At 38.7% G+C, this 13,794-nt stretch overlaps 1 protein-coding gene across 2 annotated transcripts in view; it reads left to right on the top strand.

The window, feature by feature from the left end:
• Nucleotides 1–13,794, top strand: part of abl1 (c-abl oncogene 1, non-receptor tyrosine kinase) — a 59,936-nt gene that overhangs the window by 38,288 nt on the left and 7,854 nt on the right. For both annotated transcript variants that reach the window (XM_077241896.1, XM_077241897.1), the window contains 2 exons: nt 7,436–7,708; nt 9,894–9,978. In XM_077241896.1, coding sequence (XP_077098011.1) covers nt 7,436–7,708; nt 9,894–9,978 — 358 coding nt within the window. The remainder of the gene's footprint in view (nt 1–7,435; nt 7,709–9,893; nt 9,979–13,794) is intronic.

Here is a 13,794-nt window from a genome sequence, read left to right as displayed (position 1 = left end):
TGAGTGTGTGTGTGAGTGAGTGTGTGAGTGAGTGTGTGTGAGTGAGTGTGTGTGTGAGTGAGTGTGTGTGTGAATGAAAATGTGTTTAGGACGAACAGAAATATTCTCCAGGACGCCTACAGGACGAAAGACATTTTTGTATGCGTGTTCATTTATTACTAGCCTATTAGGCAAACTTACTTAGACAATGCCAAAATAAACTGACGAAGTGCTGACTACAAAGGAGCGCCTCTTCATGCTGTTACTATAGTTACTATCACTGGCCGGCTGCTCACCCGGAGATTTGTTCTGCGGTACATCTATCAAATGGCTTAATGACATCGCAAATATGTTGCGCTGGTTAAACAACGGTAAGGTAAAACAGATCGAGCACCAAGACGGCCCTGCATCTCCTCCATCAAACCCGAGTAGGCCTACAATTCCCGAGTTTGATGCGAGTACAATTTAAATTGATTATTTAATTTGTATTAGTCATTGGATTGAAACAGTCTGCTAACTGCTTGCTGCTAACTGCTTGCTACTAACTGCTTGCTACTAACTTACTAACGTAACGGGCGCTACCCCGGCTATGTGTGTGTATATTAGGTAAAGCATACATTTAGATTTCAATATATTTGTGGTCTTTTTTCGTAGTCAGTCTAATTTAGGGTGACCAGACTTTCACGTTTTCTGGGGACAGTCCCTGTTATTGGTGCAGTGTTAATTTCATTTATTTTCATTATTTTCGTCAAAGACATTTTTTCACAGACGAAAACGAGACGGTAACTAAATAAAAACTAGTTTTGAATGACAAAAACTATGACAAAATTCTATTGACATTTTCGTTAACGAATAAAAACTAGACAAAAATGTTAGATAGTGTTACGATTTGGGAAGCGATCCAGTCAGAACTGATGTCCTGCGTGTGTGGTAGATGCGCACATTTGTACATGCGCTGCATGTCTCATGAAACGTTAAAAAATTTAAATGTCTGGGAGAATGAGTAGAGCAGACATATAGATCTGAATAAGAGTGACGACTCAAATAAAGATCTCTATTCGGTACGGTTTTCTGTGGGCGCACAGCCGACCCGAAGCGTGCAGCCATGCACATAGACACCTATACAGCGCGCGAGTACTGAATTGAGCTCTCTTTCGTGTCTGTATGGACAAATACACACAACATTATGTTGAAATGTCCGTTTTGGAGAGTATTCACGTAAACTATGTTGGTTAAACAGTTGTGAGTCTATCGGATGTGCATTAGTGCAATTGGATTGGAAAGAGAAAAGCATTCACTGCTCGTTAATAGCTTTAATAAGGATTCACTATATTTAATTCATACAAATAAATATGTCTGCTGCTTGATATAATAAAGAATGATGTATGCAAGTAGTTATAAAGAATGCATAAATCATTCATTGAAAAGAAGACTGTTCTACTTTAGGAAAAGTGGTTTTATTTAATTTTAATATATATTTTTTAAGTCACAGTAGTTAAATCTGTATCTTGCATGTTCAAACTTTAAAATCATTCAAATTAACAGGTTAATAGATGTTTTCTCTGGAATTTTAGAGACATTCTAAATTAATGCATTAATGCATTTTAGTTTTAGTGTAGTTTTAGCCGACTAAATCTACAGTAGATCAACATTTTTATTTTGGGACGGTTGACATTCACTTTAGGACGGTTCAAATTGTTTTTCAGGACGGTTCCAGGACGGAGGTGAAAAAAGTTAGTCTGGAGCCCTGGTGTGTGTGTGTGTGAGTGTGAGTGTGTGAGTGAGTGTGTGAGTGAGTGTGAGTGTGTGAGTGAGTGTGTGAGTGAGTGTCTGAGTGAGTGTGTGAGTGTGTGTGTGAGTGAGTGTGTGAGTGTGTGTGTGAGTGTGAGTGTGTGAGTGAGTGTGTGAGTGAGTGTCTGAGTGAGTGTGTGAGTGTGTGTGTGAGTGAGTGTGTGAGTGAGTGTGTGAGTGTGTGTGTGAGTGTGTGTGTGAGTGTGTGAGTGTGTGAGTGAGTGTGTGAGTGAGTGTCTGAGTGAGTGTGTGAGTGTGTGTGTGAGTGAGTGTGTGAGTGAGTGTGTGAGTGTGTGTGTGAGTGTGTGTGTGAGTGTGTGTGTGAGTGAGTGTGTGAGTGTGTGTGTGAGTGTGTGTGTGAGTGAGTGTGTGAGTGAGTGTGTGAGTGTGTGTGTGAGTGTGTGTGTGAGTGTGTGTGTGAGTGAGTGTGTGTGTGAGTGAGTGTGTGAGTGAGTGAGTGTGTGAGTGAGTGTGTGAGTGAGTGAGTGTGTGAGTGAGTGTGTGAGTGAGTGTGTGAGTGAGTGTGTGTGTGAGTGTGTGTGTGTGTGAGTGAGCGTGTGTGAGTGAGTGTGTGAGTGTGTGTGTGAGTGAGTGTGAGTGAGTGTGAGTGAGTGTGTGTGTGTGTGTGAGTGAGTGTGTGTGTGTGAGTGTGTGAGTGAGTGTGAGTGAGTGAGTGAGTGAGTGTGTGTGTGTGAGTGTGTGTGTGAGTGTGTGTGTGAGTGTGTGTGTGAGTGTGTGTGTGAGTGAGTGTGTGAGTGAGTGTGTGTGTGAGTGTGTGTGTGAGTGTGTGTGTGAGTGTGTGTGTGTGTGAGTGTGTGTGTGTGTGTGTGTGTGTGAGTGTGTGTGTCTGTGAGTGTGTCTGTGAGTGTGTGTGTGAGTGTGTGTGTGAGTGAGTGTGTGAGTGAAGTGTGTGTGTGTGAGAGTGAGTCACAGAGTGAGTGAGATGACACTTGGCAGATTATTACTGAAGTTAAAAGAGTTTTAAAAATAGAACATAGAAATTGAAAAAACAATTCATAACAATAAACATAAAATTCTGTAACTTTTTTGTTCAATTTTAAAATTTTATATGAAATATATATTTTCAAAAACATGTTTTTCTCTAAATATTCATTGAGTATTTAAGTAAAAAATAGAGTGCTATTTGAAAAAGTATGTATATATTTACACACACACATGCAACAAGTACACGGGTATCATAAAATATTTTAAAAGGGCATAGATGTCTAAGGCCTAATCGTGGTTTAATCTAAGCCATGTCTGTGAAACCGGTCCTTATATTTTAATCCTGCTAACAATAGTTTAACCGGTATTACAGACAGAGTCAAAACAGCTTGATGGCAAATGGGGGGAAAATAATTGATAATCCAAAAAAACAACAACCTTTGTTTGATTTAATATAACAGTTCTTTAAAATCTATATTGTAAATCCAAAGTATTTTCCTCCTCACAGATGTGACACTTTACATTTTTACATGCATTGTGATTGTGGTTTATTTAAAACAGAGCAACCTTAATAATATTTCAACAATAGGCCATTTAAATATTATATGTGTAGCAGTGGCGGCTGCTGGTCTCTCAAAGAGGGGAAGCTCATTTTCGGCCTACATCATAGAATTGTCCATTTATTTAAACGTAAATTCTGCCCTGCGTTCCTTTTCAAGAAAATGCTCTGTGACCCTGTCGTACCAACTAGGCGTCTTTTCCAGTGACTTGACCAGTGTCCTCTCAATGGCCAGCAGAGCTAGGCTGCTTAAACGGCCTTGGCCCATTGTGTTACGGGTGTAGGACTGGAGCCGCTTTAAACAGGAGAAGCTCCTTTCTACACCTGCAGATGTAGCTCCAATTGTTGCCACTAATGAGAACAATTTGTAAAGCTGAGGCATTGCACTGTCCAACTCCATGTTTTTAAGGAACACCAAGTAATCACACAGCTTTCCCCTGTTTCCCTGCAAGTCCTGATCTGAAGTTCAGACCTCAGTCTCCCTGAATCAACGTGATGGCCATAACTTTTCAGGACACTTTGGAAGCCCTCCTCTGGAAATACTTGCCTCATGTCATCAAATTTCTCTGGATTGACTAATTCTAAGAAGATCATACTTTCCAAATTTGAAAAACGTTGAGGAATCTGCTCCAAGATGTTATCAAGGATCGCCATGTACAGATTTCTGTAGCGCTCTTGGGGGTCCTGCAATTGTGTCAGACGGCGCTTTCTCATGGGCTCATCTCGTGGGTCCGATGTGAGATCTGCTGTTTTGGCACAAACAGCTTGGAAAGCCGCCTCTGACCTCTTCTCTTTGACAAATGCAAGAAGAGACTCAATTCTTTTCTTGCAGTAGAGAACATCCATCGCCCTCTGCTGAACAATGTCAAAGACCACAACAGTCTCAGAGAAGATTTGTTCATATGTGTACAACATGAACACAAACTCAAAATCCTCCAGTTTCCTCACAAAGCCTTTGGCACAATCCAGTGTATCATCATCCATTGTCGTATCTGCAATGATGATATCAAATGTCTGCAGGAGGCCATCATAGTTGTTTGCCACAGTGCTCACTATCCGTGATGTGAAATTCCATCGAGTAGGAGCGTTTCTGGGCAACCTTGAACAGCCTGCAGACTCCAGAAAAGACGTCCTCTTTGTGGATTTTGAAAAAAATGTGGCAAACCCAGAGAGTGATGCACTCAGGCAAGCATTAGCCCCGTGTGACAGCACCAGATCCAGTCTGTGTGCATAGCAATGCACAAACATTGCACTGGGGGCTATTGCTTTCACTTTGGCCTGCAGACCATTGAGAGCTGAAGCCGTGACAGCAGCTCCATCATAGGTCTGTGCCACAAGCTTATCCTTAAAATTGTAGCCCTGCATGTGCTCATTTAATACATCAAAAACGGACTGAGCATCTCGCCCCTCAGAAACATCAAAAAATCCAATAAAGCGCTCCTGAATTTTACCTGCACTATCCACATAGCGAACAATGACAGAGAGTTGGGCACGACAGGATATATCAGTTGTTTCATCCACCTGCCATCCAAAAAAGGAGCATCCTGAATTTCATCTCTGATCTGATCAGAAACGGTGGCTGCAAGAGCAGAGATCAAGTCATTTTGAATAGTATGGGACATACCAGAAAACACAGTTGAGCACTCAAATTGTGTGGACAGGACAGAGTCATATTTAGCTAATGTTTCTGTGAACTCCCTGTAATTCCCCTTGTTGGATGATTCACTACTCTCATCATGTCCCCTAAATGACAGCTCCTGCCGGCCAAGCAAGGATGTCACATCAATAAGGCGGTGTAGGAAGGCCCTGTTTTTTTTACGGTTTCATTATGTTTAGCCACTTGAAAAGAGCCATGCTGGCACCTTTATTGATTGCATGCTCAACCCTGATCCTGCCCATGCAACTTAATCTTGCACATGCACTCACATGTTCACGGCTCTTTTCATGTCTTTTATATGCCCTGTCAAAGTTAGACAGATCTTCAAACCCCACCTTTGACCAAACAACACATCCGTGAGATGGTTTCATTAAGAGGCATGGCCAGCAGTACATGTTATTTGTCACAGCACTTCCAGTCAGCCAGCTAATTTTGTCATACAGGAGAGCTGAAAGGACCTGTTATTTTTCCCTATTTTTTGCACTAAATCAATCTTAGGTGTTGATCTGCCCTTCTGTTTAATTTTAAGCTTTTCCTCTTAAGGAAGACTTTCAAATGACTTCGCCAAAATCAGCTCGACAATATTAGCACTGTCTGACATCGTGTGCAGTTTCACCCACGCTAGCCTTGCCTACTAAATGAATGAATGACGATCAAAAAAAATTTATTAAACTCGCTAAAACTCAAACAAGGGATGTGGTGTGTAACTGTGAAATATATAAATGAAAATTGGCAATTTCGCACGCAAATATCAAGAAATAGGTTGCAGCAGTTTGTCTTTTGACTACACTTGAGAAATCCGCGATGGGACTGAGCGCGAATATCTTCAGCGACTTCTTATAGTACAAAATAGCTGTCAGTCAAAAGGAGATGCAGTCTTTCGACAGATCCTCCAATCATCACGCAGACGCCCGGACTCCAGGCCAGCCCACTTCTCTATTCACCCCAGAGACGCTGAGCGTCCGTGGGCGGGACATAATCGCAGCATTTATCCAATGACCGTCTAGTTTCGAAGCACTGAAAAAACAGTTCTAAGCAGCCTTATTGAAGTCAACGGACGCTCAGCTTACATGGGGAAATGCACTGTGATGCTACGAGACTGTATGAGAAGGAAATCGAGTCAGCCGACCTGCTATACGTTGCTGATTCTGAACCAACTCGTCTTCGAGATTAACTTGTTCTAACGCATTTTTAGTCAATAAAATATTAACACGATAGTACATATTTGACCATTATTTTTTTGACATTATACAGGGGAAGCTGAGCTTAAAGAAATCGCCTCTGATGTGTAGGCTAGGCTATATCAAATATAGTATATCAACATTGTGACGTCAGAAACACCAGCGATTTCAAAGCGTGTTTTTGAGACTGTCTTTGGTTCACTGCAGTTTTAAGCAGAAAATACTCAGCAATGCTGTCGACTTATGAATTTACACATGGTTTGTCTTAAAGCATATTAAAAACACCACATAGACACATAAACAACATTAAACGCTTGATTTTCACCACAGGGGGACTTTAAGAGAAGCGTCTTGTCATTGGACAAGAACACACAGTCTCATGAATAGTTATGAGACACCGACGAGTCATTGATGTACTGTAGGTGTAAGAAAACATCACATCCTGTGACGTCGACTCAATGAAGATTTAAAGACAAAAATAGTGCAAAAAAAGCTCAAAATTAACCCGTTTTCTCCTAACATTAAAATTAATGGATGCTAAAATTGTCTTTAATGATGTGCAATGAAATGCATCACAATCTGTTCATCTTGGGTCAACTAGGGTTGGGTATCGTTTGATTTTTAACGATTCCGGTTTGATTCCAATAAGATAAAAAAAAAAAACGTAGATATCATTCACATTTAGTCTTATTGCAAAACATTTAATTGTAGCTGAATATCATGAACAAAAATCAACAGGAACACAAGGAACGTTTGCCTGTGGTTTAAAAATATCATAGAAAGACAACTAGCCTTACTAATATACATTTCAAGCATTATTAAAGACAATAAACACAACAAAAAGAACAAATAAAAAAATAGCAATCGCAACAAATAGAGACAACTGAACAAAGATACGATTGAAATAAACAGTGTTTTAAGATTTTCAGGTACAGAAACTGTAATCAAATGTAAAATAACTGCACTTTATAAATAAAATATACATTACAAATATAGTTACATAAGTTATTCAGTGAAGAACGAGTGAATTTTCTGTGTTTTGTTGTGTGATTAGTGTTATTATAGAGACGGCAGGAATATTAGTACCGTCACTTTAAGAGCTGCACGGATCTAATATACTGATACACACGAACACAGAAACAGAGTCTCTCGCGCTTCAATGGTTTAAACTCATGTCGAAATGCTCACAAAGGAATCGATAAGAGGAACCGAAATTTTAATTTTATAACAGGTATCCGATTCCTCAAGTATTCCCGCATCTCTGGTGTGTTCAGATCAGGTCTGAGCGTCCGCAGGCTCACACTCTCGTGTCTCTCTCTTCAGCTGTACGTGTCGTCAGAGAGCCGCTTCAACACGCTGGCAGAGCTGGTCCATCATCACTCCACGGTGGCGGACGGCCTCATCACCACGCTGCACTACCCGGCTCCCAAACGCAACAAGCCCACCATCTACGGCGTGTCGCCCAACTATGACAAATGGGAGATGGAGCGCACGGATATCACGATGAAGCACAAGCTGGGCGGAGGACAGTATGGAGAAGTGTACGAGGGCGTCTGGAAGAAATACAGCCTCACTGTGGCCGTCAAAACACTAAAGGTCAGTGACACACACACACATGCTCTGCTTAACGTCATCCGGCTCCGGTTTGCTTTGACCTGCTGCCGCTTTACTTTTCTTCTTGAGGTCCATGTTGACGTGATTTGACGAGCTTCTGCCGGCTGAGTTCAGTTTGTTTCAAAATGTCATCAAAATGATTTGCTTTTTGCATTGTTTTTCTTTGTGTGCTATTAGCGATGTGAAACGATTAATCGCATCCAAAATAAAAGTTTGTGTGTACCGTGTATCATTATTTTGTTTATATAAATACACACATATGCATGTATATATTTAAGAAATATTTGTATTCTGTATATATATTTATATTATAAAGAAATATAAATATTTTATATATAAATAACAAGTTTTTCTTAAATATATACACTACCAGTCAAAAGTTTTGGATCGGTAAGATTTTTAATGTTTTTAAAAGAAGTCTCTTCTGCTCACCAAGGCTGCATTTATTTGATTAAAAATACCAAAGAAAAACAGTAATATTGTGAAATATTATTACAAATTAAACTGGCTGTTTTCTATGTGAATATATAATAAAGTGTAATTTATTCCTGTGATCAAAGCTGAATTTTCAGCATCATTACTCCAGTCTTCAGTGTCACATGATCCTTCAGAAATCACTATAATATGATGATTTGATGCTCAAGAAACATTCATTCTTTTTATTAATGTTGAAAACAGTTGTGTACAATTTATTTCAGGATTCTTTGATGAATAGAAAATTCAAACGAACAGCATTTATCTGAAATAAAGCTTTTGTAACATTAAACACTAAGGTCAGTAAGGTTTTTTTTTTTGGGTTAAAATAAATCAATACTTTTATTTATCAAGGATGAAGTAAATTGATCAAAAGTTACATTTATAATGTTACAAAATATTCTATTTAAAATACATATAAAATACATATATAATCAAGTAGCCTAGGCCTATTTTATTTTGGTTTGCAGGCTAATAAAAGTTAATCAGAAAAACAAATGGTAGAAGTAACTTTACCCGTTTCTGAATATTAATTTAAATGTTGCACATAATAAATAGGCCTAATCAAAAAGCACAAACATGACTATTGTAATTAAAATGTCGTATATTGCGTTGCTTTGAATATCTCACGCACGCGTTCCGAGTTTACAATGTTGGCAGCTCCGTTACAGTATTTGATCGTTATACTTTGCTTTAGATTAAAAAAATAAATAAACAAAAGAAAAGAAATACCCAAATATAATTTTTGATGACTTCTGTTTCTAAATAAATATTTTATGTTTTATTGTATTATATATTATTATTTTTTATTTCGTAAACAGCTTAAGATGACCGTGGAACTCTAAAACCAAAAACGAGGAGAAAAAAAAAGAAAGTTTTTGCTCATGTAGAACGAAACAATTCGTTTTTAATTCCTAATTTTAGACAAATAACAAATATATTATAGTTTGAGTGCAAGTTTAAAATCAGCGCTACACATTATTAGGAAATTAAACTTATTAATTCAGGCGATACGCCACAAAAAAAAAAGAAACATCGGACCTTATGAAAAACAAATAGGCGAGACCTCTTGCTATAACATCAACATGCGCTTACATAAGAACAGTGTGGAAATTATTAAACATAACAAGCAAAGCTAATGTTTTATGCTCATTTAAGCTCAAACTAACCAAAGTAAAACCTTTAACGTTTCAATCATTAAATGAAACCAACTAAATCACAGGCTGTCGTTAGAAGTGCAGCCAAACTCAACGTGTCGTGTGTTAGCGCTGTGTGTCCGTAAAGTGTCGTTGGGGGCGGGGCTTGGGTAGACGATATCCGGATATCGCGATATTTAAGGCGATTATCAATAAAATATTTTTTACATATCGCCCAGACCCTAGTGAACACACACTTTTATTTTGTATGCGAATAATCGCGATTAATCGTTTCACCTGCTGTAGTTTTATTCCTTCTTTTTCGAGGTCCACGTTGACGTCTAATCTGACGAGCTTCCACCTGTTGACAAATCAATTTGTTTTAAAATGTCATCAAAATGATTTGCTTTTTGCATTGTTTTCCTCTGACCCTTCAGAGAAGAGTCTCGCTCGAGAAGCACTGAATTAGAGCATGAAAATTCTCATCTAAATCACACAGTTTTATACATAAATCAATGAATCCTCGTTGGGAATTGTTTATTTTTCCTCTTGTGCAGGAAGACACGATGGAAGTGGAAGAGTTTTTAAAAGAAGCTGCAGTCATGAAAGAAATCAAACACCCAAACCTGGTGCAGCTGCTAGGTGAGTGTTTCTCTCTGTGAGACTCTCACAGGTTTATAGATTTACTGTCCCGCAATATGACTTCATTACACTGTGATCCTGTCATGTTTGCATTTCTGAAACGTGTCAAGTGCTTCCCAACTAATCTTTAAATGAATAGAGACCACTCCCAAAGTGAACTGAGTTGAATGCTTTGGTGCCGTTTTTGCAAAAGTTGAAGAAGCAGATGTGTCCGAAACGCCTCCGCATCTAAAGAACGGTTCACAGGGTTGTTCGATTCTGGATTTTTGTGAGTTGATATAATAAACTTCACGACTCCATTTACTTTGAATCGACACAGAATACAAGATTACAATCGTTATGACACAGTATTCTTTATCTTTATTAAGACACTTTTAGAGCTGACAATACCATGAACTAACTCAGAGGTGGAAAGAGTACTAAACATTTGTGATTAGATATAAGTATTGCTATTTAAAGGGACAGGTCTCCATAAAATGGAAATTAAGGCATAATTTACTCACCCTGGTGTTGTTCTAATGCCGTACGCCCTTCTCTAATTTTTGCACCAAATATGCAGGATTTAAAAAAAACAAAAAAAACAAGCGCTTGTCCATTAAATGGCAGTGAATATCAACCAGCATCAAGATTTTTAAAAAAGACACAAAAGCATCACAGAATGATTCGATGCTACTAGTGTCGTATACAGGTGAAACTTGAAAAATCTGAATATTGTGCAAAAGTTATAATTTTGATTATGGCTTACAGCTTATGAAAACCCCAATTTCGAAATCTCCGAAAATTGTAATATTACATGAAATCAATAAAAAAAAAATCAGTAACAAGCTATTTTTTGCGCGCATCTGATTGACAGAAAAACATTGCGCTCTTATTTCAGTGTTTTTAATGTTCAGGTTATTTCAGCTTCATACATTTAGTGTAACAGCATTAAAAATAAAGAGGGCAAGCTTTACCATTACTGAACTGAGCATGCATTTTAGTAATATCAAGGTTGTGAGCCATTTCAGGAGCGGCTAAAATTACAATCTAAAATCAGAATATGAGCATAGCAGAGCACACTTCAAATTAGCATATTGTGATAAAGTTCATTATTTTCCATAATGTAATGATACAAATTTAACTTTCATATATTTCAGATTCATTGCACACCAACTGGAATATTTCAGGTCTTTTATTGTTTTAATACTGATGATTTTGGCATACAGCTCATGAAAACCCAAAATCTCAAAAAATTAGCATATCATGAAAAGGGTCTCTAAACGAGCTATTAACCTAATCATCTAAATCAACTAATTAACTCTAAACACCTGCAAAAGATTCCTGAGGCTTTTAAAAACTCCCAGCCTGTTTCATTACTCAAAACCGCAATCATGGGTAAGGCTGCCGACCTGACTGCTGTCCAGAAGGCCATCATTGACACCCTCAAGCAAGAGGGTAAGACACAGAAAGAAATTTCTGAACAAATAGGCTGTTCCCAGAGTGCTGTATCAAGGCACCTCAGTGGGAAGTCTGTGGGAAGGAAAAAGTGTGGCAAAAAACGCTGCACAACGAGAAGAGGTGACCGGACCCTGAGGAAGATTGTGGAGAAGGACCGATTCCAGACCTTGGGGGACCTGCGGAAGCAGTGGACTGAGTCTGGAGTAGAAACATCCAGAGCCACCGTGCACAGGCGTGTGCAGGAAATGGGCTACAGGTGCCGCATTCCCCAGGTCAAGCCACTTTTGAACCAGAAACAGCGGCAGAAGCGCCTGACCTGGGCTACAGAGAAGCAGCACTGGACTGTTGCTCAGTGGTCCAAAGTACTTTTTTCGGATGAAAGCAAATTTCGGATGTCATTCGGAAATCAAGGTGCCAGAGTCTGGAGGAAGACTGGGGAGAAGGAAATGCCTGAAGTCCAGTGTCAAGTACCCACAGTCAGTGATGGTCTGGGGTGCCATGTCAGCTGCTGGTGTTGGTCCACTGTGTTTTATCAAGGGCAGGGTCAATGCAGGTAGCTATCAGGAGATTTTGGAGCACTTCATGCTTCCATCTGCTGAAAAGCTTTATGGAGATAAAGATTTCATTTTTCAGCACGACCTGGCACCTGCTCACAGTGCCAAAACCACTGGTAAATGGTTTACTGACCATGGTATTACTGTGCTCAATTGGCCTGCCAACTCTCCTGACCTGAACCCCATAGAGAATCTGTGGGATATTGTGAAGAGAAAGTTTTTTTTTTTTTCAACATTTTTTTATTATTGTTTTTTGTTTGAACATTAAGACAACAAAATAAACAAAATTATGAGTAAAGAACAAATAAACAATTAAGAATGAAGATTGCTTCGTAAAGTCAGCTTTCAAAGACTGGATTGCGCTGAGGATGTCATCGTTTGTAGCCGTATTAAGTACAACCTGTGCCTCAGTTAGCTTTTTGCTTGCTAGCTCCACGTTTTCCTCCTCCAACTGAGCAGATGGCTTCGAGTGATGCCCAGATTTGATGACTTTTGGTGGCATTTCGTCCCGTCGAACTTATAAGTGATTTCCAAAAACTTTTATATGAGATAAGGTGGTCTTTCTAGTAATTTCTGTGAGAATTTAGTTGCGAGCTTTACTCGTGTGACTGTTCAGCTGCACGTCATAACCGGAAGTCTGTGAAGAGAAAGTTGAGAGACGCAAGACCCAACACTCTGGATGAGCTTAAGGCCGCTATCGAAGCATCCTGGGCCTCCATAACACCTCAGCAGTGCCACAGGCTGATTGCCTCCATGCTAGCCGCATTGAAGCAGTCATTTCTGCAAAAGGATTCCCGACCAAGTATTGAGTGCATAACTGAACATAATTATTTGAAGGTTGACTTTTTTTGTATTAAAAACACTTCTTTTATTGGTCGGATGAAATATGCTAATTTTTTGAGATTTTGGGTTTCAGCTGAACTGGGTGATTTGATTGGTTTCAACCGCTGTACTTTGAAAACAGAAACAGAAATGCAAAAAAAGCTCTGCGCTCTAAATATCTTTTATTGTAAACAGGAGATATAAAGTTAACAAACGTTTCGGCTCTTTGCCTTCGTCACTGTGACCGTTTCACTTATTTTCAGTGACTATATAGAAATCTGCAAGTCTTCAGGAGATTGTGATCATAATTATTCCTCAGACTCCAGTTTAAGTCCATCTGAAACACTAAATAATGATTAAAAACAATGTTGGGAACAATTACACATCAGAAAAAAAATCCATAAATGAATAAAAATAGAAAGGGATTGATTTGAGGATTGACACACAGGTCTCAGCACATCGTTAGCTGGGAGACGGTGAGTGTGTTGATGGGAAACCGAGAAACAGTCTATTATTGCAGAGTTAAACGAGAGAGAAGGAAACGTCATCAAAGCAGCACTTTCTGTAACCAATCCACCACAATCATTTCATTATTTATTTATAAAGCACATTTAAAAACAATGCAGAGTTGAAGTCTGTTTAAGCTTTGATTACAAAATATATATAAAAAAACATTCAACCAGAATATTATTGCCAGACTTCATGTAGAATCTGTCGGTGTATGACTGTGAGTGCTGGATAATACATCGAACATGAATCAACTACTGATGCACAGGAGGACTTTCCTTCACAAACACAAGTGGTGATTTATTTTTAATTCTATTCATTTAATCATTTAATATTCAACAATAATATTGATCTCCTGCATTGACACCATTATATGAGAACTGAACTGAGCTGGACGATGACATCACGGTTTCCTCCAGAGCGGCTATATATATATATATATAAATGAAATTAATTTAAAAAAAAATTTACAACAAAAATGAATCATCACTGAACT

The sequence above is a fragment of the Siphateles boraxobius genome, unplaced genomic scaffold, assembly GCF_051911475.1.
Source record: "Siphateles boraxobius isolate OS27281-9 unplaced genomic scaffold, OSU_SipBor_1 246, whole genome shotgun sequence".
NCBI lineage: Eukaryota > Metazoa > Chordata > Actinopteri > Cypriniformes > Leuciscidae > Siphateles > Siphateles boraxobius.
The sequence above is the reverse complement of the archived record's forward strand: the minus strand, read 5'-3'. Positions and strand labels throughout refer to the sequence as shown.